The 26,535-nt window shown below is 43.1% G+C and overlaps 1 protein-coding gene across 1 annotated transcript in view; it reads left to right on the forward strand.

The window, feature by feature from the left end:
- LOC128695929 (uncharacterized) overlaps positions 1–26,535 on the forward strand; it is a 74,006-nt gene that overhangs the window by 31,693 nt on the left and 15,778 nt on the right. The window contains exons 4-5 of the mRNA XM_070093100.1: positions 12,773–12,870; positions 20,145–20,276. Coding sequence (XP_069949201.1) covers positions 12,773–12,870; positions 20,145–20,276 — 230 coding nt within the window. The remainder of the gene's footprint in view (positions 1–12,772; positions 12,871–20,144; positions 20,277–26,535) is intronic.

Raw genomic sequence — 26,535 nt, forward strand, 5'->3', positions numbered from 1 at the left:
TCAGTGTTGTTCAGGTCAGCGTTGTTCAGGTCAGCGTTGTTCAGGTCAGTGTTGTTCAGGTCAGTGTTGTTCAGGTCAGTGTTGTTCAGGTCAGTGTTGTTCAGGTCAGTGTTGTTCAGGTTAGTGCAGGTTCAGGTCAGTGTTGTTCAGGTCAGTGCAGGTTCAGGTCAGTGCAGGTTCAGGTCAGTGCAGGTTCAGGTCAGTGCAGGTTTTTGTAATCTTTGCAATAACTTGGAGAAACAGTTTATGATTCACTTTGAACTTTCACTGTCATCTGGTCAGCTTACTAACAAAATAAACTTGGAATTGTCGAATTCTGCGTGATACCTGTAAAATGCCTCTTCCGGTCGATTTCAAACTATAAGCACTGATGTGCTCTTCTCGAAAGAAGGTTCACGTTGATTTTGCTTTGTGTAAGTTTTGGTCTGTCCATTTTATTAAACAAATCGTTTTCCATACAATAACTGGGAAATACCTCTTCTGATCGGCTTCAAACCTTAACCCTGCTGTATCTAATACGAGAAAGATTTTGGCTGATTTTAGGCTGTCAGCAAAAAAAAAAAAAAAATCTATTTTTCCTGAAGAAATTTGGATGTTTGGTTTCATGTGATAACCTGGAATACCAGTTCTGATTATGTGATAACCTGGAATACCAGTTCTGATTGTTATGTGATAACCTGGAATACCAGTTCTGATTGTTATGTGATAACCTGGAATACCAGTTCTGATTGTTATGTGATAACCTGGAATACCAGTTCTGATTGTTATGTGATAACCTGGAATACCAGTTCTGATTGTTATGTGATAACCTGGAATACCAGTTCTGATTGTTATGTGATAACATGGAATACCAGTTCTGATTGTTATGTGATAACCTGGAATACCAGTTCTGATTGTTATGTGATAACCTGGAATACCAGTTCTGATTGTTATGTGATAACCTGGAATACCAGTTCCGATTGTTATGTGATAACCTGGAATACCAGTTCTGATTATGTGATAACCTGGAATACCAGTTCTGATTGTTATCACATAACAATCAGAACTGGTATTCCAGGTTATGTGATAACAATCAGAACTGGTATTCCAGGTTATCACATAACAATCAGAACTGGTATTCCAGGTTATCACATAATCAGAACTGGTATTCCAGGTTATCACATAATCAGAACTGGTATTCCAGGTTATCACATAATCAGAACTGGTATTCCAGGTTATCACATAATCAGAACTGGTATTCCAGGTTATCACATAACAATCAGAACTGGTATTCCAGGTTATCACATAACAATCAGAACTGGTATTCCAGGTTATCACATAACAATCAGAACTGGTATTCCAGATTATCACATAACAATCAGAACTGGTATTCCAGGTTATCACATAATCAGAACTGGTATTCCAGATTATCACATAACAATCAGAACTGGTATTCCAGGTTATCACATAACAATCAGAACTGGTATTCCAGGTTATCACATAACAATCAGAACTGGTATTCCAGGTTATCACATAATCAGAACTGGTATTCCAGGTTATCACATAACAATCAGAACTGGTATTCCAGGTTATCACATAACAATCAGAACTGGTATTCCAGGTTATCACATAACAATCAGAACTGGTATTCCAGGTTATGTGATAACCTGGAATACCAGTTCTGATTGTTATGTGATAACCTGGAATACCAGTTCTGATTATGTGATAACCTGGAATACCAGTTCTGATTATGTGATAACCTGGAATACCAGTTCTGATTGTTATGTGATAACCTGGAATACCAGTTCTGATTATGTGATAACCTGGAATACCAGTTCTGATTATGTGATAACCTGGAATACCAGTTCTGATTATGTGATAACCTGGAATACCAGTTCTGATTATGTGATAACCTGGAATACCAGTTCTGATTGTTATGTGATAATCTGGAATACCAGTTCTGATTATGTGATAACCTGGAATACCAGTTCTGGTTGTTATGTGATAACCTGGAATACCAGTTCTGATTGTTATGTGATAACCTGGAATACCAGTTCTGATTGTTATGTGATAACCTGGAATACCAGTTCTGATTATGTGATAACCTGGAATACCAGTTCTGATTATGTGATAACCTGGAATACCAGTTCTGATTATGTGATAACCTGGAATACCAGTTCTGATTGTTATGTGATAACCTGGAATACAAGTTCTGATTGTTATGTGATAACCTGGAATACCAGTTCTGATTATGTGATAACCTGGAATACCAGTTCTGATTATGTGATAACCTGGAATACTAGTTCTGATTGTTATGTGATAATCTGGAATACCATTTCTGATTATGTGATAACCTGGAATACCAGTTCTGATTGTTATGTGATAACCTGGAATACCAGTTCTGATTGTTATGTGATAACCTGGAATACCAGTTCTGATTATGTGATAATCTGGAATACCAGTTCTGATTATGTGATAACCTGGAATACCAGTTCTGATTATGTGATAATCTGGAATACCAGTTCTGATTGTTATGTGATAACCTGGAATACCAGTTCTGATTGTTATGTGATAACCTGGAATACCAGTTCTGATTGTTATGTGATAACCTGGAATACCAGTTCTGATTGTTATGTGATAACCTGGAATACCAGTTCTGATTATGTGATAAACTGGAATACCAGTTCTGATTATGTGATAACCTGGAATACCAGTTCTGATTATGTGATAACCTGGAATACCAGTTCTGATTATGTGATAACCTGGAATACCAGTTCTGATTATGTGATAACCTGGAATACCAGTTCTGATTATGTGATAACCTGGAATACCAGTTCTGAATGTTATGTGATAACCTGGAATACCAGTTCTGATTGTTATGTGATAACCTGGAATACCAGTTCTGATTATGTGATAACCTGGAATACCAGTTCTGATTGTTATGTGATAACCTGGAATACCAGTTCTGATTGTTATTGCACAAAATTCAATTTAAACCAGCAAATAATAGAGCCTACTAGACTGGAGAATACACTAGACCTCATCTTCACTAACAATGATGATCTGATAAGAAATGTCACCATATCAAAAACAATATACTCAGATCACAACATAATTGAGGTTCAGACATGTATGCGTGGAGCCTCAGACCGACAAAATGAGACTAGTCACGAGGGAGCATTCACCAAATACAACTTCAATAACAAAAACATAAAGTGGGACCAAGTAAACCAAGTCCTAACCGATATAAGCTGGGAAGATATACTAAGCAACACAGACCCAAACTTATGCCTAGAACAGATTAACTCGGTGGCACTCGATGTATGCACAAGGCTTATTCCTCTAAGAAAAAGGAGGAGTAGATGTAAAATAGAAAGAGACAGGCGCTCCCTTTACAGGCGACGGAAAAGAATAACAGAGCGGCTAAAAGAGGTCAATATATCAGAAATGCGCAGGGAGACACTGGTCAGAGAAATAGCAAGCATCGAACTTAAGCTAAAAGAATCCTTTAGGAGTCAGGAATCGCGGGAAGAACTAAAAGCCATAAATGAAATCGAAAGAAACCCAAAGTATTTCTTCTCCTATGCCAAATCAAAATCGAGAACAACGTCCAGTATTGGGCCCCTACTTAAACAAGATGGGTCCTACACAGATGACAGCAAGGAAATGAGTGAGCTACTCAAGTCCCAATATGACTCAGTTTTTAGCAAGCCGCTAACCAGACTGAGAGTCGAAGATCAAAATGAATTTTTTATGAGAGAGCCACAAAATTTGATTAACACAAGCCTATCCGATGTTATCCTGACGCCAAATGACTTCGAACAGGCGATAAATGACATGCCCATGCACTCTGCCCCAGGGCCAGACTCATGGAACTCTGTGTTCATCAAGAACTGCAAGAAGCCCCTATCACGAGCCTTTTCCATCCTATGGAGAGGGAGCATGGACACGGGGGTCGTCCCTCAGTTACTAAAAACAACAGACATAGCCCCACTCCACAAAGGGGGCAGTAAAGCAACAGCAAAGAACTACAGACCAATAGCACTAACATCCCATATCATAAAAATCTTTGAAAGGGTCCTAAGAAGCAAGATCACCACCCATCTAGAAACCCATCAGTTACACAACCCAGGGCAACATGGGTTTAGAACAGGTCGCTCCTGTCTGTCTCAACTACTGGATCACTACGACAAGGTCCTAAATGCACTAGAAGACAAAAAGAATGCAGATGTAATATATACAGACTTTGCAAAAGCCTTCGACAAGTGTGACCATGGCGTAATAGCGCACAAAATGCGCGCTAAAGGAATAACAGGAAAAGTTGGTCGATGGATCTATAATTTCCTCACTAACAGAACACAGAGAGTAGTCGTCAACAGAGTAAAGTCCGAGGCAGCTACGGTGAAAAGCTCTGTTCCACAAGGCACAGTACTAGCTCCCATCTTGTTCCTCATCCTCATATCCGACATAGACAAGGATGTCAGCCACAGCACCGTGTCTTCCTTTGCAGATGACACCCGAATCTGCATGACAGTGTCTTCCATTGCAGACACTGCAAGGCTCCAGGCGGACATCAACCAAATCTTTCAGTGGGCTGCAGAAAACAATATGAAGTTCAACGATGAGAAATTTCAATTACTCAGATATGGTAAACATGAGGAAATTAAATCTTCATCAGAGTACAAAACAAATTCTGGCCACAAAATAGAGCGAAACACCAACGTCAAAGACCTGGGAGTGATTATGTCGGAGGATCTCACCTTCAAGGACCATAACATTGTATCAATCGCATCTGCTAGAAAAATGACAGGATGGATAATGAGAACCTTCAAAACTAGGGAGGCCAAGCCCATGATGACACTCTTCAGGTCACTTGTTCTATCTAGGCTGGAATATTGCTGCACTCTAACAGCACCTTTCAAGGCAGGTGAAATTGCCGACCTAGAAAATGTACAGAGAACTTTCACGGCGCGCATAACGGAGATAAAACACCTCAATTACTGGGAGCGCTTGAGGTTTCTAAACCTGTATTCCCTGGAACGCAGGAGGGAGAGATACATGATTATATACACCTGGAAAATCCTAGAGGGACTAGTACCGAACTTGCACACGAAAATCACTCACTACGAAAGCAAAAGACTTGGCAGACGATGCACCATCCCCCCAATGAAAAGCAGGGGTGTCACTAGCACGTTAAGAGACCATACAATAAGTGTCAGGGGACCGAGACTGTTCAACTGCCTCCCAGCACACATAAGGGGGATTACCAACAGACCCCTGGCAGTCTTCAAGCTGGCACTGGACAAGCACCTAAAGGCAGTTCCTGATCAGCCGGGCTGTGGCTCGTACGTTGGTTTGCGTGCAGCCAGCAGCAACAGCCTGGTTGATCAGGCGCTGATCCACCAGGAGGCCTGGTCACAGACCGGGCCGCGGGGGCGTTGACCCCCGAAACTCTCTCCAGGTAAACTCCAGGTAAACTCCAGATAACCTGGAATACCAGTTCTGATGTGATAACCTGGAATACCAGTTCTGATTGTTATGTGATAACCTGGAATACCAGTTCTGATTGTTATGTGATAACCTGGAATACCAGTTCTGATTGTTATGTGATAACCTGGAATACCAGTTCTGATTATGTGATAACCTGGAATACCAGTTCTGATTGTTATGTGATAACCTGGAATACCAGTTCTGATGTGATAACCTGGAATACCAGTTCTGATTGTTATGTGATAATCTGGAATACCAGTTCTGATTATGTGATAACCTGGAATACCAGTTCTGATTGTTATGTGATAACCTGGAATACCAGTTCTGATTGTTATGTGATAATCTGGAATACCAGTTCTGATTATGTGATAACCTGGAATACCAGTTCTGATTGTTATGTGATAACCTGGAATACCAGTTCTGATTATGTGATAATCTGGAATACCAGTTCTGATTGTTCTTATGTGATAACCTGGAATACCAGTTCTGATTATGTGATAACCTGGAATACCAGTTCTGATTATGTGATAATCTGGAATACCAGTTCTGATTGTTATGTGATAACCTGGAATACCAGTTCTGATTGTTATGTGATAACCTGGAATACCAGTTCTGATTGTTATGTGATAATCTGGAATACCAGTTCTGATTGTTATGTGATAACCTGGAATAACAGTTCTGATTGTTCTTATGTGATAACCTGGAATACCAGTTCTGATTGTTATGTGATAACCTGGAATAACAGTTCTGATTATGTGATAACCTGAAATACCAGTTCTGATTATGTGATAACCTGGAATACCAGTTCTGATTATGTGATAACCTGGAATACCAGTTCTGATTATGTGATAACCTGGAATACCAGTTCTGATTATGTGATAACCTGGAATACCAGTTCTGATTATGTGATAACCTGGAATACCAGTTCTGATTGTTATGTGATAACCTGGAATACCAGTTCTGATTGTTATGTGATAACCTGGAATACCAGTTCTGATTGTTATGTGATAACCTGGAATACCAGTTCTGATTGTTTTTATGTGATAACCTGGAATACCAGTTCTGATTGTTTTTATGTGATAACCTGGAATACCAGTTCTGATTGTTTTTATGTGATAACCTGGAATACCAGTTCTGATTGTTTTTATGTGATAACCTGGAATACCAGTTCTGATTGTTTTTATGTGATAACCTGGAATACCAGTTCTGATTGTTTTTATGTGATAACCTGGAATACCAGTTCTGATTGTTCTTATGTGATAACCTGGAATACCAGTTCTGATTGTTTTTATGTGATAACCTGGAATGCCAGTTCTGATTGTTTTTATGTGATAACCTGGAATACCAGTTCTGATTGTTTTTATGTGATAACCTGGAATACCAGTTCTGATTGTTATGTGATAACCTGGAATACCAGTTCTGATTATGTGATAACCTGGAATACCAGTTCTGATTATGTGATAACCTGGAATACCAGTTCTGATTGTTATGTGATAACCTGGAATACCAGTTCTGATTGTTTTTATGTGATAACCTGGAATACCAGTTCTGATTGTTATGTGATAACCTGGAATACCAGTTCTGATTGTTATGTGATAACCTGGAATACCAGTTCTGATTGTTTTTATGTGATAACCTGGAATACCAGTTCTGATTGTTTTTATGTGATAACCTGGAATACCAGTTCTGATTGTTTTTATGTGATAACCTGGAATACCAGTTCTGATTGTTTTTATGTGATAACCTGGAATACCAGTTCTGATTGTTTTTATGTGATAACCTGGAATACCAGTTCTGATTGTTTTTATGTGATAACCTGGAATACCAGTTCTGATTGTTTTTATGTGATAACCTGGAATACCAGTTCTGATTGTTTCTTATGTGATAACCTGGAATACCAGTTCTGATTGTTTTTATGTGACCTTGTTCTGATTGTTTTTATGTGATAACCTGGAATACCAGTTCTGATTGTTTTTATGTGATAACCTGGAATACCAGTTCTGATTGTTTTTATGTGATAACCTGGAATACCAGTTCTGATTGTTTTTATGTGATAACCTGGAATACCAGTTCTGATTGTTTTTATGTGATAACCTGGAATACCAGTTCTGATTGTTTTTATGTGATAACCTGGAATACCAGTTCTGATTGTTTTTATGTGATAACCTGGAATACCAGTTCTGATTGGCTTCAGATCTATAATACTGACATTCAACAGCACTAGAAAGTGATGCTTCACTCTTGACGTGCACTAGAGAGGGCTGGGTTTATGGTACTCTGGGATATTTTTCTCAGACTGCAAAGTGACCGAGATCCATCTAAGTGATAACTTTTATAGATGAAAAAAAGTCCTCTGCAGCTCAATAACAATTTCATGTCATCAGGGTAAAGAATATAAACACATCTGTACTGAAAGGCTCAACAAACACTACTAGGTCTTATAGACACTAATAATGACTGTAATATGCTAGCCCTCAGAAAATTGGGAGATTTTATTTATGTTCCTTCAAGTTCCAAAAGTGGGTGAGGTCTACTTTCCCTGCCGCTCACATGGTGACGCCCATGGTTGGTTAAGTTAGGTTAGCTTCAATTCTCTTACGGGTAAACATACCCTTCAGAGGATTGAATCTTGTGGTGTTACTTGCCAGTGATGTCTTTGATGGCGGTGGATGTGGAGTACCTGGAATGCAGTACTGGAAAAGATGTTGGGCACGTGTTTGTTAACGGAGTTAGTGAGGACTACGTATCTCCTCTCGTAGGTATCTTGTCTGCGCGAGTTGAAGATGTTATATGCAAAGCGTCTAGTCTCTCATGAAGTGATGAGGATAGTGCATACATCATCTCACCCAGACAAGATACTGCCTAGAGGAGATACATAGCCCTACCCAGTAACTCCGTTAACAAACACGTGTCAAAAATCTTTTCCAATACTGCATTTAGAGTATCTACCTCCACATCCACCACCATCAAAGACATCACCAATAAGAGAGACCACAAACTTCAATCCTCTGCAGGGGTATCATAATCCCTTGTAACGATTGCAACCAATCATACATGGACGAGACATCCAGAGACCGCCAAACATGTATTTCAGAACACTAATACGCAGACAGACTGGAGCATTTCAGGAATGCCTGTGTTTTACACTGAAACTTTAACAACACTGGAATCCAGGCGAGAGAGATACATGATAATATACACTTGGAAGGTTCTGAAGGGATTGGTACCAAACGTACACACGAAAATCACTCCCTATAAAAGCAAAAGACTCGGCAGGAGATACAACATTCCCCCGATGACAAGCAGGGGCGTCACGAGTACACTGAGAGACAACACAATAAGTGTCCGGGGCCCAAGACTGTTCAATTGCATCCCAGCATACATAAGGGGGGATTACCAATAGACCCCTGGCTGTCTTTAAGAAGGCACTGGTCAGGCACCTAAAGTCAGTACCTGACCAACCGGGCTGTGGTTCGTACGTTAGCTTGCGTACGGCCAGCAGTAACAGCCTGGTTGATCCGACCCTGATCCACCACAAGGCCTGGTCTCAGACCGAGCCGCGGGGGCGTTGACCCCCGAAACCCTCCCCAGGTAAATCACTTAATTAACTACAGAGAAGCAAGACTCATCGTCAGGGAAAAAGAAACTCAGTGTTGCAGGATCTTGGAATCATCAGTCATCTGTATATCTAACACCGGATACCACAACATAGCTGAATCCCTTGCCAGGAAGCTTCTGCATCGTTATTCTACACAGCAACAAACTTACTTGCCCATCCCATGCAGGTCCTTCTTAAATCTACCCTCCTCAGCATCCTCCACCTGACTCTCCACGTCACTATCCTCACTATATTTACCCTTGTATGTAGATAAATGGTTCTGAGAACCGACAAGTTGATAGACACATGTGCAGCACTTAAGTATCTTTATTAGGGGAAATGTTTCGCCACACAGTGACTTCATCAGTTTAATACAGAGTAATGGTGAAAATCAGAAGGAATTTGAGGTAATCAATCCCTCAGCCTGGAGTCAATGTAATCTATCCGTCACGATTGATGGATTAATTACAACAATCTACCTCTCCACTTCGTCTTCCACTAACGCTGTTGTTTCCAGCAGTGTGATTTATCTCTTCACTTGACTGATGAAGGCTGCAGAGCAGGCGAAACGTTTCGTTAATAAAGATTCCCAGTTTTGCACATGCGTCATCTTAACCAGGAACGTCAGATTAAATATTAAAATTCCAGTTGGAACCGAGCAGCCATGAAACAACTTCAGATAGTGACAAGTCTTCACATCCTTGTTCCTCAGTCAGCTGGTGTTGATGTCAGCATCTTGCGTCGCAGCTGGTGATGTCAGCATCTTGCGTCGCAGCTGGTGATGTCAGCATCTTGCGTCGCAGCTGGTGTTGATGTAAGCATCTTGCGTCGCAGCTGGTGTTGATGTCAGCTTCTTGCGTCGCAGCTGGTGATGTCAGCATCTTGCGTCGCAGCTGGTGTTGATGTAAGCATCTTGCGTCGCAGCTGGTGTTGATGTCAGCATCTTGCGTCGCAGCTGGTGTTGATGTCAGCATCTTGCGTCGCAGCTGGTGTTGATGTCAGCATCTTGCGTCGCAGCTGGTGATGTCAGCATCTTGCGTCGCAGCTGGTGTTGATGTAAGCATCTTGCGTCGCAGCTGGTGTTGATGTAAGCATCTTGCGTCGCAGCTGGTGTTGATGTCAGCATCTTGCGTCGCAGCTGGTGATGTCAGCATCTTGCGTCGCAGCTGGTGTTGATGTCAGCATCTTGCGTCGCAGCTGGTGTTGATGTCAGCATCTTGCGTCGCAGCTGGTGTTGATGTCAGCATCTTGCGTCGCAGCTGGTGTTGATGTAAGCATCTTGCGTCGCAGCTGGTGTTGATGTAAGCATCTTGCGTCGCAGCTGGTGATGTCAGCATCTTGCGTCGCAGCTGGTGTTGATGTCAGCATCTTGCGTCGCAGCTGGTGATGTCAGCATCTTGCGTCGCAGCTGGTGTTGATGTCAGCATCTTGCGTCGCAGCTGGTGATGTCAGCATCTTGCGTCGCAGCTGGTGTTGATGTCAGCATCTTGCGTCGCAGCTGGTGTTGATGTCAGCATCTTGCGTCGCAGCTGGTGTTGATGTAAGCATCTTGCGTCGCAGCTGGTGTTGATGTAAGCATCTTGCGTCGCAGCTGGTGATGTCAGCATCTTGCGTCGCAGCTGGTGTTGATGTCAGCATCTTGCGTCGCAGCTGGTGATGTCAGCATCTTGCGTCGCAGCTGGTGTTGATGTCAGCATCTTGCGTCGCAGCTGGTCGCAGCTGGTGTTGATGTCAGCATCTTGCGTCGCAGCTGGTGTTGATGTCAGCATCTTGCGTCGCAGCTGGTGTTGATGTAAGCATCTTGCGTCGCAGCTGGTGTTGATGTAAGCATCTTGCGTCGCAGCTGGTGTTGATGTAAGCATCTTGCGTCGCAGCTGGTGTTGATGTAAGCATCTTGCGTCGCAGCTGGTGTTGATGTAAGCATCTTGCGTCGCAGCTGGTGTTGATGTAAGCATCTTGCGTCGCAGCTGGTGTTGATGTAAGCATCTTGCGTCGCAGCTGGTGTTGATGTAAGCATCTTGCGTCGCAGCTGGTGTTGATGTAAGCATCTTGCGTCGCAGCTGGTGTTGATGTAAGCATCTTGCGTCGCAGCTGGTGTTGATGTAAGCATCTTGCGTCGCAGCTGGTGTTGATGTAAGCATCTTGCGTCGCAGCTGGTGTTGATGTAAGCATCTTGCGTCGCAGCTGGTGTTGATGTAAGCATCTTGCGTCGCAGCTGGTGTTGATGTAAGCATCTTGCGTCGCAGCTGGTGTTGATGTAAGCATCTTGCGTCGCAGCTGGTGTTGATGTAAGCATCTTGCGTCGCAGCTGGTGTTGATGTAAGTATATTGCGTCGCAGCTGGTGTTGTAAGCATCTTGCGTCGCAGCTGGTGTTGATGTAAGCATCTTGCGTCGCAGCTGGTGTTGATGTAAGCATCTTGCGTCGCAGCTGGTGTTGATGTAAGCATCTTGCGTCGCAGCTGGTATTGATGTAAGCATCTTGCGTCACAGTCATCTGTTGATGTAAGCATCTTGCGTCACAGTCATCTTGTGTTGATGTAAGCATCTTGCGTCACAGTCATCTGGTGTTGATGAAAGCATCTTGCGTCGCAGCTGGTGTTGATGTAAGCATCTTGCGTCACAGTCATCTTGTGTTGATGTAAGCATCTTGCGTCACAGTCATCTGGTGTTGATGAAAGCATCTTGCGTCGAAGCTGGTGTTGATGTAAGCATCTTGCGTCACAGTCATCTGGTGATGTAAGCATCTTGCGTCACAGCTAGTGTTGACGCAAGCAGCTTGCGTCACAGTCAGCTGGTATTGACGCAAGCAGCTTGCGTCACAGTCAGCTGGTATTGACGCAAGCAGCTTGCGTCACAGTCAGCTGGTCACTGTTCAACTCGTCAGTCAGTGTGTCAGTGTAATAAGGATGAATCACTGTTATGATTGATCAATGTTAATGTGGTGTTTCCTTCTGCGTCACCCGGCCCCATTACCAGCCATATGGCTGACTCCTGATCATCAACAGCCACATGGCTGATTCATGCCTCACGTAAGTCACCTGGCTGATTCCAGATCATTTTCATTCACCTGGCTGACTCCTGCCTCACACCAGCCACCTGGCTGACTCCTGCCTCACACCAGCCACCTGGCTGACTCCTGCCTCACACCATATACCTGGCTGACTCCTGACTCACACCAGCCACCTGGCTGACTCCTGCCTCACACCAGCCACCTGGCTGACTCCTGCCTCATACCAGATACCTGGCTGACTCCTGACTCACACCAGCCACCTGGCTGACTCTTGCCTCACACCAGCCACCTGGCTGACTCCTGCCTCACACCATATACCTGGCTGACTCCTGACTCACACCAGCCACCTGGCTGACTCCTGCCTCACACCAGCCACCTGGCTGACTCCTGCCTCATACCAGATACCTGGCTGACTCCTGACTCACACCAGCCACCTGGCTGACTCTTGCCTCACACCAACCACCTGGCTGACTCCTGCCTCACACCAGCCACCTGGCTGACTCCTGCCTCACACCAGCCACCTGGCTGACTCCTGCCTCACACCAGCCACCTGGCTGACTCCTGCCTCACACCAGCCACCTGGCTGACTCCTGCCTCACACCAGCCACCTGGCTGACTCCTGCCTCACACCAGCCACCTGGCTGACTCCTGCCCCCACACCAGCCATCTGGCTGACTTTCCATTTCTCCCACAGTGGACTCTGAAGAAAACTACCACCAGCAGTTTCGCAACTGGGCACGAGCAAACCCAGAGATGAAGCGACGTTTGTTTGCCTGCATCCACCAGGGCATGGTAGGTACTGTGTTGGTAGTGTCATCCACCAGGGCATGGTAGGTACTGTGTTGGTAGTGTCATCCACCAGGGCATGGTAGGTACTGTGTTGGTAGTGTCATCCACCAGGGCATGGTAGGTACTGTGTTGGTAGTGTCATCCACCAGGGCATGGTAGGTACTGTGTTGGTAGTGTCATCCACCAGGGCATGGTAGGTACTGTGTTGGTAGTGTCATCCACCCGGGCATGGTAGGTACTGTGTTGGTAGTGTCATCCACCAGGGCATGGTAGGTACTGTGTTGGTAGTGTCATCCACCAGGGCATGGTAGGTACTGTGTTGGTAGTGTCATCCACCCGGGCATGGTAGGTACTGTGTTGGTAGTGTCATCCACCAGGGCATGGTAGGTACTGTGTTGGTAGTGTCATCCACCAGGGCATGGTAGGTACTGTGTTGGTAGTGTCATCCACCAGGGCATGGTAGGTACTGTGTTGGTAGTGTCATCCACCAGGGCATGGTAGGTACTGTGTTGGTAGTGTCAGCCACCCGGGCATGGTAGGTACTGTGTTGGTAGTGTCATCCACCAGGGCATGGTAGGTACTGTGTTGGTAGTGTCATCCACCAGGGCATGGTAGGTACTGTGTTGGTAGTGTATTTCACCAGGGCATTGTACGTACTGTATTGGTAGTGTCATCCACCAGGGCATGGTAGGTACTGTGTTGGTAGTGTCATCCAGCAGGGCAGGGTACGTACTGTGTTGGTAGTGTCAGCCACTAGGGCATGGTAGGTACTGTGTTGGTAGTGTCATCCACCAGGGCATGGTAGGTACTGTGTTGGTAGTGTCATCCACCAGGGCATATCACGTACTGTGTTGGTATTGTCATCCACCAGGGCATGGTAGGTACTGTGTTGGTAGTGTCATCCACCAGGGCATGGTAGGTACTGTGTTGGTAGTGTCATCCACCAGGGCATGGTAGGTACTGTGTTGGTAGTGTCATCCACCAGGGCATGGTAGTTACTGTGTTGGTAGTGTCATCCACCAGGGCATGGTAGGTACTGTGTTGGTAGTGTCATCCACCAGGGCATGGTAGGTACTGTGTTGGTAGTGTCATCCACCAGGGCATGGTAGGTACTGTGTTGTTAGTGTCATCCACTAGGGCATGGTAGGTACTGTGTTGGTAGTGTCATCCATCAGGGAATGGTAGGTACTGTGTTGGTAGTGTCATCCACCAGGGCATGGTAGGTGCTGTGTTGGTAGTGTCATCCACCAGGGCATGGTAGGCACTGTGTTAGATATGTCATCCACCAGGGAATGGTAGGTACTGTGTTGGTAGTGTCATCCACCAGGGCATGGTAGGCACTGTGTTAGATATGTCATCCACCAGGGAATGGTAGGTACTGTGTTGGTAGTGTCATCCACCAGGGAATGGTAGGTATTGCGTTGGTAGTGTCATCCACCAGGGCATGGTAGGTACTGTGTTGGTAGTGTCATCCACTAGGGAATGGTAGGTACTGTGTTGGTAGTGTCATCCACCAGGGAATGGTAGGTACTGTGTTGGTAGTGTCATCCACCAGGGCATGGTAGGTACTGTGTTAGACATGTCATCCACCAGGGAATGGTAGGTACTGTGTTGGTAGTGTCATCCACCAGGGCATGGTAGTTACTGTATTGGATGTGTAATCCACCAGGGCATGGTAGGTACTGTATTGGTATTGTCATCCACCAGTGCATGGTAGGTACTGTACTGGATGTGTCATCCACCAGGGCAAAATACCGAGAGGGACTGATAGTGTGGACAGGGAGAGATTGAAACCATACCACGGGTGGGGTTAGAACTCGCGATCAGAGTCTCAAAACTCCAGACCGTCTCGACGGTCTGGAGTTTTGAGACTCTCTGATCGCGGGTTCTAACCCCACCCGTGGTATGGTTTGTTTGCAATTGTGCCATTACGATTTCGTCAGTCAGGGAGAGAGTATTCGTGAGGTGGGAAACTGAAACACAAGGGCACAGTTGGAAGTTGAAAACACAGATGACTCACAAGGTTGTTAGGGAATGTTTCTTTAAACTTAGGATGATCAGGAAGTCAAACGACCTGGAGAGTGCAGTATAGTCAGGATACGCATATAGCTTGAAGAAGAGGTACGACAAGGCTCTCGAAGCCAGGAGAGAGTGAACCAAGTAGCGGCCAGTGAGGATGCGGGGCCAGGAGCTGAGACTCGGCTCCGGCAGCTACATATAGCTCGGTACATATGGAGGTGTGTACACATCCTGGGACACACACAGATACAAGTGCTTGAAAACACATCCTGCCACACAAAACCAAAAAGGTATTGCAACACATATCTTATTACCAACAAATACAAAGGTGCTAAACACACATTATGGGACACATTCACAGGTACTGGGAGACATATACCCCGGGACACACAGACACGCACACACAGGTGCTGCGGTTCTCTTCCTGAGACACAGACGAATAGGTTCTGTGGAACACAGATAAATAGTTGCAGCGATACACACACCTAGGTACCGGAAAGCACTCCTGCTGGGATACAGGTACTGGGATACACAGGTGCTGGGATACACAGGTGCTGGGATACAGGTACTGGGATACATAGGTGCTGGGATACACAGGTGCTGGGATACACAGGTGCTGGGATACACAAGTTCTGGGACGCACCAGTGAAGAGGACACAGATACCGAGACACAAAGGTACCAGGAGCTAGTAAGACACAAATGTAATACGATCCTTAAGGCCATTCTCTTAATCACCGCTGCAATAATATCAACTAAGTGACTGATGCAGCGTCTTAAACAGTGAAAATCTGACATAGATATGTATGTCTACGGTGTTAGTGGCTCCCAGAATTAACTCATTTATTCTTCATTATTACTGTAACCACGAACGAGTGGCATTGGATCAATAACAACACTGCGACTAGCTGAGGATTCGAACCCATGTCGTGGCCCGCCTCATAGTGACCGAAAATCACATGACACTCAAACTTAGCGAAACCTTACACAACATAACGTAACCTAGCATAAAATAACGCAACCTAACAAAACATAACCTAACATAATGCAACCTAACATAATGCAATCTAACATAACCTAACATAGGTAACCTAACATAACGTAATCTAACATAACCTACCATAACATAAGGTAACCTAACATAAACCTAACCTAATCTAACATAACTTAACGTAACCTAACATAACAATGTAACCTAACATAACATAATGTAACCTAACATAACATAATGTAACCTAACATAACATAATGTAACCTAACATAACATAATGTAACCTAACATAACAATGTAACCAAACATAAGATAATGTAACCTGACATAACATAATGTAACCTAACCTAACACAACGTAATCTAACATAACATAATGTAACCTAGCATAAACCTAACCTAACATAATAATAATAAAATAATAATAATAGCAATAATAATAATAATAATAATAATAATAATAATAATAATAATAATAATAATGCCGGAAGCAATGGGCTAGTAACACCTGTACACATTTACTAAAAATCAGAAGAAAAACTTTATAAAACTGGGATGCTTGAATGTACGTGGATGTACTGCGGATGATAAAAAAGAGATGATTGCTTATGTTATGAATGAAAAGAAGTTGGATGTCCTGGCCCTAAGCAAAACAAAGCTGAAGGGGGTAGGCGAGTTTCAGTGGGGAGAAATAAATGGGATTAAGTCAGGAGTATCTGAGAGCGTTAGAGCCAAGGAAGCGGTAGCAATAATGTTGAAGGACCAGTTATGGAAGGAGAAGAGGGAATATAAATGTGTAAATTCAAGGATTATGTGGATTAAAATAAGGGTTGGATGTGAAAAGTGGGTCATAATAAGCGTGTATGCACCTGGAGAAGAGAGGAGTGTAGATGAGAGAGAGAGATTTTGGGAGATGTTAAGCGAATGTATAGGAACCTTTGAACCAAGTCAGAGAGTATTTGTGGCAGGGGACCTAAATGCTAAAGTAGGAGAAACATTTAGAGAGAGTGTAGTAGGTAAGTTTGGGGTGCCAGGAGTAAATGATAATAGGAGCCCTTTAATTGAACTTTGTATAGAAAGGGGTTTAGTTATAAGTAATATGTATTTTAAGAAAAAGAGGATAAACAAGTATACAAGATATGATGTAGGGCGTAATGACAGTAGTTTGATGGACTATGTATTGGTAGATAAAAGACTGTTGAGTAGACTTCAGGATGCACATGTTTATAGAGGGGCCACAGAAATATCAGATCACTTTCTAGTTGTAGCTACAGTGAGAGTAAAAGGTAGATGGAATACAAGGAAAATAGAAGCATCATGTAAGAGAGAGGTGAAGGTGTATAAAGTAAAAGAGGAGGCAGTTAGGGTAAGATATAAACAACTATTGGAGGATAGATGGGCTAGTGAGAGTGTAGGCAATGGAGTCGAAGATGTATGGGGTAGGTTTAAGAATGTAGTGTTAGAGTGTTCAGCAGAAGTTTGTGGTTACAGGAAAGTGGGTGCAGGAGGGAAGAAGAGCGATTGGTGGAATGATGATGTAAAGAGAGTAGTAAAGGAGGAAAAGTTAGCATATGAGAGGTTTTTACAAAGTAGCAGTGATGCAAGGAGGGAAGAGTATATGAAGAGAAAAAGAGAGGTTAAGAGAGTGGTGAAGCAATGTAAAAAGAGAGCAAATGAGAGATTGGGTGAGATGTTATCAACAAATTTTGTTGAAAATAAGAAAAAGTTTTGGAGTGAGATAAATAAGTTGAGGAAGCCTAGGGAACAAATGGATTTGACAGTTAAAAATAGGAGAGGAGAGTTATTAAATGGAGAGTTAGAGGTATCGGGAAAATGGAGGGAATATTTTGAGGAATTGTTAAATGTTGATGAAGATAGGGAGGCTGTGATTTCGTGTATAGGGCAAGAAGGAATAACATCTTGTAGGAGTGAGGAAGAGCCAGTTGTGAGTGTGGGGGAAGTTCGTGAGGCAGTAGGTAGAATGAAAGGGGGTAAGGCAGCTGGGATTGATGGGAGAAAGATAGAAATGTTAGAAGCAGATGGGGATATAGTTCTGGAGTGGTTGGTGCTATTATTTAATAAATGTATGTATGGAAGAGGGTAAGGTACCTAGGGATTGGCAGAGAGCATGCATAGTTCCTTTGTATAAAGGCAAAGGGGATAAAAGAGAGTGCAAATATTATAGGGGAATAAGTCTGTTGAGTATACCTGGTAAAGTGTATGGTAGAGTTATTATTGAAAGAATTAAGAGTAAGACAGAGAGTAGGATAGCAGAGGTACAAGGAGGCTTTAGGAAAGGTAGGGGGTGTGTAGACCAAGTGTTTACAGTGAAACATATAGGTGAACAGTATTTAGATAAATGTAAAAAGGTTTTTGTGGCATTTATAGATTTGGAAAAGGCATATGACAGGGTGGATACGGGGGCAATGTGGCAGATGTTGCAGGTATGGCATAGGAGGTAGGTTACTGAAAGCAGTGAAGAGTTTTTATGAGGATAGTGAGGCTCAGGTTAGAGTATGTAGGAGAGAGGGAGATTATTTCCCAGTAAAAATAGGCCTTAGACAAGGATGTGTGATGTCCCCGTGGTTGTTCAATATATTTATAGATGGGGTTGTAAGAGAAGTGAATGCTAGGGTCTTGGCAAGAGGCGTGGAGTTAAAAGATAAATAATCAAACACAAAGTGGGAGTTGTCACAGTTGCTCTTTGCTGATGACACTGTACTTTTGGGATATTCTGAAGAAAAGTTGCAGAGGTTGGTGGATGAATTTGGTAGGGTATGTCAAAGAAAATTAAAAGTGAATATAGGAAAGAGTAAGGTTATGAGGATAACAAAAAGATTAGGTGATGAAAGATTGGATATCAGGTTGAAGGGCGAGAGTATGGAGGAGGTGAATGTATTCAGATATTTAGGAGTGGACGTGTCAGCAGATGGGTCTATGAAGGATGAGGTGAATCACAGAATTTATGAGGGGAAAAGGGTGAGTGGTGCACTTAGGAGTCTGTGGAGACAAAGAACTTTGTCCGTGGAAGCAAAGAGGGGAATGTGTGAGAGTATAGTTGTACCAACACTCTTATATGGGTGTGAAGCATGGGTGATGAATGTTGCAGCGAGGAGAAGGCTGGAGGCAGTGGAGATGTCATGTCTGAGGGCAATGTGTGGTGTGAATATAATGCAGAGAATTCGTAGTTTGGAAATTAAGAGAAGGTGTGGGATTACCAAAACTGTTATCCAGAGGGCTGAGGAGAGGTTGTTGAGGTGGTTCGGACATGTAGAGTGGAACAAAACAGAATGACTTCGAGAGTGTATAAATCTGTAGTGGAGGGAAGGCGGGGTAGGGGTCGGCCTAGGAAGGATTGGACGGGGAAAAGGAGGTTTTGTGTGCGAGGGGCTTGGACTTCCAGCAAACGTGCGTCAGCGTGTTTGATAGGAGTGAATGAAGAAAAATGTTTTTTTAATACTTGACGTGCTGTTGGAGTGTGAGCAAAGTAACATTTATGAAGGGGTTCAGGGAAACCGGCAGGCCGGACTTGAGTCCTGGAGATGGGAAGTACAGTGCCTGCACTCTGAAGGAGGGGTGTTAATGTTGCAGTTTTACAACTGTAGTGTAAAGCGCGCCTCTGGTAAGACAGTGATGGAGTGGATGATGATTGAAGTTTTTCTTTTTCGGGCCACCCTGCCTTAGTGGGAATCTGCCGATGTGTTAAAAAAAATAATACCTAACATAACGTAACCGAACCTAACATAATGTAACCTAACATAACCTAACGTAACCTAACCTAACCTAACTAACTTAGCTTAACATAACCTTAACGTAACTTAAGTTAAACTTTACAAGTTTTCTGCACACTTCTACAGGAGTAAAGAGGAAGGGTTAAATGCTTTACTGACAACATTTCGCCCAGACAGTGTGCTCTATCAAATCACTAACCTTATAAAGCCTCAGAGTGTGGACAAAAGCGTTGATACAATATTCTACACTTTGACTCCCCACAGTGTGAGGATCATAATACCCGGTGAATATTTAACTATTTAATACAGAACTTGAGTCTGTCTTGTATGTAGCACCGTGGCACTGTGGTGGGCTGGGTCTCACCACCGTGGCACTGTGGTGGGCTGGGTCTCACCACCGTGGCACTGTGGTGGGCTGGGTCTCACCACCGTGGCACTGTGGTGGGCTAGGTCTCGCCACCGTGGCACTGTGGTGAGCTAGGTCTCACCACCGTGGCACTGTGGTGGGAGCACTGTTTATCACTTTCCCTCACCCACAGTTCCACAGTGATGGCAGCATCAACAGAGCAGCTGTAGCTGAGAAGATGAAGGGGATGCTGGCCGGGCAAGATGAACCACAGCTCCTGTATGAACTCAACTCCCGCGTCAACACCTGCCCTGACTCCTCCAGTGTAAGTGTACTAATACACCCGACTCCTCCAGTGTAAGTGTACTAATACACCCGACTCCTCCAGTGTAAGTGTACTAATACACCCGACTCCTCCAGTGTAAGTGTACTAATACACCCGACTCCTCCAGTGTAAGTGTACTAATACACCCGACTCCTCCAGTGTAAGTGTAAGTGTACTAATACACCCGACTCCTCCAGTGTAAGTGTACACCCGACTCCTCCAGTGTAAGTGTAATAATACACCCGACTCCTCCAGTGTAAGTGTACTAAGTGTAGTAATACCCGACTCCTCCATTGTAAGTGTACTAATACACCCGACTCCTCCAGTGTAAGTGTACTAATACACCCGACTCCTCCAGTGTAAGTGTACTAATACACCCGACTCCTCCAGTGTAAGTGTACTAATACACCCGACTCCTCCAGTGTAAGTGTACTAATACACCCGACTCCTCCAGTGTAAGTGTACTAATATACCCGACTCCTCCAGTGTAAGTGTACTAATATACCCGACTCCTCTAGTGTAAGTGTACTAATACACCCGACTCCTCTAGTGTAAGTGTACTAATACATGTACATTTGCCTACTGTAGCGTAAGTATACTCACACACCTGCCTAGTGCAATGTACAAGTACATACATACCTGTGTAGTACAGTGTAAAATGATAATACACCTGTTATATTCTTTCATTCTTTAAGTTAATGACTAATGCCTTGTATACGCGTCTGCTTCCATGTTTTTCCACATAAAGATGTCAACTTCCCCGTACTGAATGTTGGTTTAGTTTCTCACTGTCTTACTACTGAGAGTACTGATCAGGCCCGCGTCTTACTTCAATACTTTATACGTTTTATTAAATCTCAGTACTATAATGACTTCTTCACCCTTCGTCAACGTCAACGTCAACGTCAACATCAACGTCAATGTCAACATGCTCTCTCTTGTTCCTCTAATTCATTTCAAGCATTGTACTCGAGCAGTAATTATAAATTTGTTTCAAATTTATTATCTTCATGGCGTGTAACTAAAAGTCAATGTAGCAGTAAAGACAGATGTTTTAAGCAATTGCTTAAACAGACTGCTTGTCCAGTCTCCTCTGCTTTCTATATCATGGTGAGAAAGCTTGACGACCCATGAGCAAGTAAGCTTGACGACCCATGAGCAAGTAAGCTTGAAGACTACAGAGCTTAAAGACTCCAGTTGAAGTACACTTAAAGACTCAGGAATAAGTAAACTTGATTACTTCATACGCCAACTTAAAGACTGGATCAAGTAAGTCTGACTACTCAAGGACAGGAAAACTTTACTTGTCACTAGGATCAGAAACCGCTGAGCAGATACTGACCATTCTGCCACACACATGATATCACTACTAGGTACCACCTATACCACTTGTAGAAGTTTGAACATTATTTAAGAATCTACGCATGACGTACAGTACCTTGAATGCTCTGGATTATGAGACTTTATTCATGAAGATTCCACTGGAAACACAAAAAAAAACGTGAACAATGTTAATCATGTAACTGCACAGACAAGAGCCCAGGAAGGATCTTGGAAGATTGTCCCATACGTAAACCAGATGCTAGACCGTTTTACTTAATGTGTGACGCTACCCTGGTCAGTCCCCTGACCTACTGTGGGTGTAGTCATGGTCACGACTGCTCAACTGATAATCTACCATTAAGGAACATGGCACTTTCTGCCTAGATGTAGCAAAACCATAAGGCTGGCACAGTGCCCAGCATGTTTTCCTTGCTAGCCTTATCCTCAATTTAATTCTGATGTAATGTGTTCTTTTACCATGGTCTGCCCCCTGACACAACGGTGTTGTCATGGTCAGACCTAGTGAAGGATTACTCAGCCCTGTAACAACTTCAGACAGTATTACCAAGGCTTGCTCCTCCTCAGGAAAATTAATGAATAGAAAACGAAATAATAATTCACAAAGATAAACACTTTATTATTTATTAAAGCAAACATAAAACAATAAAACATGAAAGGTATATCCTATTTGAAAGAAAAATAAAAAATGAAATGAATAAAATAACATTTGAACTCAACGCTAATATATATATATATACTGGGGTGTCTGGTGTTGGTGACACTGCGTGTTGTTGAAATCGTAGCAGTTGCTGATGATGGGGGGGGTCACAGGTGTTGGTTACAACCCACTGGTTCGTTCTTCACAGTATAGCCGTGAGTATTCTATCCCGATGACAGGAAAGCAGGTTCTTTACCACTGCAATGATGAGGGGTTACGTCCTGCAATTTCATACAGGTGCACAGGTAATTAAATCCAAAAAGGGAAAGTCTCAGGACGTTAGTCCTTCTCCATCAATTCTACTCGTTGATTGGCAGGTGACCCTCTCTGTCATCCAAGCCGGAAAGATAGACAGGTTACCCACTGCTTAATAAATCACTCTCCATGATAAGTACAATACCTAAAAGATGTGGTGACTATTAAAACACCCAACTTAGAGCAAGACTGAAAGGACTAAGTTTATTATTAGTCAAAAGTGAAGCTTTCAACCAATAAATCCACTAGAATACAAGGCAGGCATGTACTTACAGTAGTGCTGGGAGCTGTGAGTCTAGTGATTACTGTTTGGACCAGAGCCCCACACGTCACCTTTCGGGGGGAGGGATGGAAGAAGGAGGGGAAGGGATAGCGGGAGCTAGACTGACCCTACCTTAACAAGCAGCCGACAATCAAACTATCACTTTCAGGGTGGGGGAAAAAAGGTGGGAATAGTGGGAGCTAGACTTACCCTACCTTAACAAGTAGCCGGCAAGCAAACTATCACTTTCGGGGAGGGGGAAAAAGGGGGGGGGATAGCAGGAGCTGGACATACCCTTATTGTTACTATATACTCCATTGCTACTCCTATCTATTGAACTTTTCCCTCACACTCCCCCATACCAAGACTTATAGTCAAGGAGTATAAGAAGAATAGGCTAGGAAAAAGTTCTAACATGTGGAAGTCGTGTAAGGCAACAAATCTTCTACTGACTGTCACGACTTAACCAGTCAGAGAAATAATTGGATGAACCATTGATATACACAATATGGAACTTAAAAGCCTGGAGTGCCAATGTCCACCTCAAGAGGCGACTGTTGGTTCCCTTAAAAGTTTCTAGGTATATCAAAGGTTTGTGGTCCGTTTCTAAAATCAATTCTTTTCCCAGCAAATAAAATTTAAGTTTGGAGATACCCCACACAAGGGCCAAACATTCCTTTTCTATGGTGGAGTATCTCGTTTCTGCGGGAAGGAGTTTCCGGCTTAGGAAGCATACAGGGAAGGGAGTACCATCATGGTATTGTAGTAACACCGCACCTAAGCCAGTATTGGAGGCATCAGTTCTTAAACAAAATGTTTTATTAATATCTGGAATCTTAAGTATAGGGTCTTTCGAAAAGATACTTTTAATCTCATTAAACTTTTCCCGAGCTACGTCAGAAAGTTCAAGAGGTTCCTTCACAGACTTTTTAAGGAAGTCGGATAAGATGCCTGTAAGATCAGTAAGGTTTGGGATAAACTTCTTGGTTTTGGGGAATTTAAATTCTAATAAAGCTTTGATCATACTGGGGAGAGGCTGCAGAGAGTTATTAGAAAGTATCAGTCCAAGATATCTAATCTTGTTATACCCAAGGAAGCATTTCTTTGGCTTGGCAGTGAGGCGATGTGAGCGTAACCTACGCAAAACTGATGTTAATGTTTGGATATGTTCGCTCCACGTGGATGTCATTACGTAAATGTTATCAAAATAAACTGAAACATTTGGCATATTACCCAAGACCTTTCTCATCAGTCTCACGTAGGTAGCACAGGCAGTTACCAAACCGAAGGGCATAGTTCTATATTGCATCAGTCCTTGGTGTGTAGGAAAAGCGGTGTACTGCTTAGAAGAAGGATCTAACATTACTTGATGATATGCCTGCGCAATATCAATCTCAGAAAAGAAGGAAGAGTCATAAAATTTGTGTAGATCGCTATCTATTAAGGGCATAGGCTCAGCATCCCACCGAGTTATAACATTAAGGCCTCTGAATTCAATAGCAAGTCTATATGAATTATCCTCCTTCTTAACCATGACTACTGGTGAGCAATATGCAGATACTGAAGGTTCAATGATCTTTAGTTTTAATAATTTGTCTACCTCTCGGTCAAATGCATCCCCAAGGTGAACTGGAACTGGGTATAATTTTCGTTTGATAGGATTGTCTGTCACTAAGTCAATCTTATGGACTACCGTGGAGGTAACACCTGGAATATCAGTAAAGACGTCTGAAAAGTTACTCACACATTGAAGTAGTTCATGTCTCTTATGGTCATCCAAAGATTCATTAATATTAATGTTGGTTGCGCCCGAGTGGTCAAGAGTCACCAAGTCATGTAGTTCTTCATCATAGTCTATGTTAGAGGTGTCAATTACGCACACCTTACATTCTTCAGTTGTCTTATCAAGTTCGTGTGAAAAAACTAAGTCAAAGTTATTAAGGCAGTTAACCGAATTTCTTCGGTAATATTTCTTACGGATGTTAATATGATAAAGCTTAGGTTTTCCCTTGACTTCTATGAGGTAGTCAACTTTCCCACAAATTTTTAATACTTTATATGGACCTTTCCATGCTACTAATAATTTATTTGACTTGATCGGCAAAAGTACAAGAACTTCATCCCCTACTTTAAAACTTCTCCTCTGACTTTTGGAATCAAAATAGGTTTTGTACTGGTCCATTGACAAGCTTAGGTTTTTCGAAACTATGTCAGAGGTCTCCTCAAGTTTGGATCTAAGGTCAAGGAGAAACTGGTAAGAAGACTGAACCTCAGCACTCACCTCCTCATTAGTCCATAAGTCATGAAGGATGGACAATGGGCCTCTGGCCTGTCTACCATAGAGAAGTTCAAAAGGTGAAAACCCCAAAAAGTCACTGGGAACTTCCCTCATGGCAAACAAAGCACAGGGTAGGTAACGATGCCACTCCTTAGGTTTAAGGGAGCAAAGTTTCCTTAAAATGGACTTGAGAATCGAATGCTGGCGCTCAATCCTCCCATTACAGTTGGGATGATAGGGTGTGGTGAAGAGAGGCTTCACTCCCAGAAGTTGGTATAGATGTTGCATTAAGTCAGATGTGAATTGTGTCCCACGGTCAGACAAAATTTCTCTAGGGATGCCCACTCTGGAGAAGATGGACAAAAGGGCTTCAGCCACCTCTGTAGTAGTTATGGTCTTTAAGGGTATGGCTTCAGGGAAACTCGAAGCATAGTCAACTAATGTTAATATATATCTTTGTCCCCCAGATGAAAGTGGAGATAAAGGACCAACGAAGTCAATAGCTACTCTTTCAAACAGTACCGTAAAGACTGGCATTTTGACCATAGGTACTCGCCTGGTACCTGGGGAGGATGACAGTTGGCAAACTTTACACGATCTACAATAGGTAGTGACATCTGAGGACATTTTGGGCCAAAAATAGGTTTCCCTAATTTTATTTAAGGTTTTACGATGCGAGAAATGTCCGGCCACTGGCAGGTCATGAGCCATTTTAAGAACAGTCTCTCTGCATTGACTTGGAACAACTAAGATGGAATAATCTATCTCATCTGAATTTAATTTGAATAATGACTTGTACAAGATACCTTTTATATATTCAAATTCATATGAAAAGTTTTTCCTTTGGATAACTTGATTTTGTTTAGCGGCATTATGGCAATTCTGAAGAGAAGGGCAATTACGTTGTAAATTGACAAAGGAGTCCTTCGATATGTCTAAAGGCTTAAAGTCAGGGAAAATCAAAGGATGGACAGTAGGAGAAGCCTGGGCTTTGGTCTGAGCCCTAGTCAAGACATTTATAGTATCGGAGGTGATATCTTCACTTTCATCTAATAAGTGAACCGGTGATCCCACTACCTCGCTTTCGAGAGTAGCATCACTGGTTTTTAATCCCACATGAATCTCACGAAACATTGTCTCATCTGAACTTTCGAGGGGCTTCTCTGACTCTACAGGAAGAGGATCTGAAAAGCTTATGTCCACCTTTGGTGATGAAAGGTCAACCTCAGAAGGAAGAATGGCACCTTTTACATTACCTATTAGTATGGAGCAAGAAGTGATGGGAGCTAGTACGGCTTCAGACCAACCTGTGAACCATTTAGACCTAATGTAACAACGGATGGTAGGGAAAGTGTCCATACGGCCCAAGTAGTCTAAAAGTATACCAGAGGAATGAGTTTCTTTAAGGTTAGGGAACAGCTTA

The sequence above is a fragment of the Cherax quadricarinatus genome, chromosome 41, assembly GCF_038502225.1.
Source record: "Cherax quadricarinatus isolate ZL_2023a chromosome 41, ASM3850222v1, whole genome shotgun sequence".
Lineage (NCBI taxonomy): Eukaryota > Metazoa > Arthropoda > Malacostraca > Decapoda > Parastacidae > Cherax > Cherax quadricarinatus.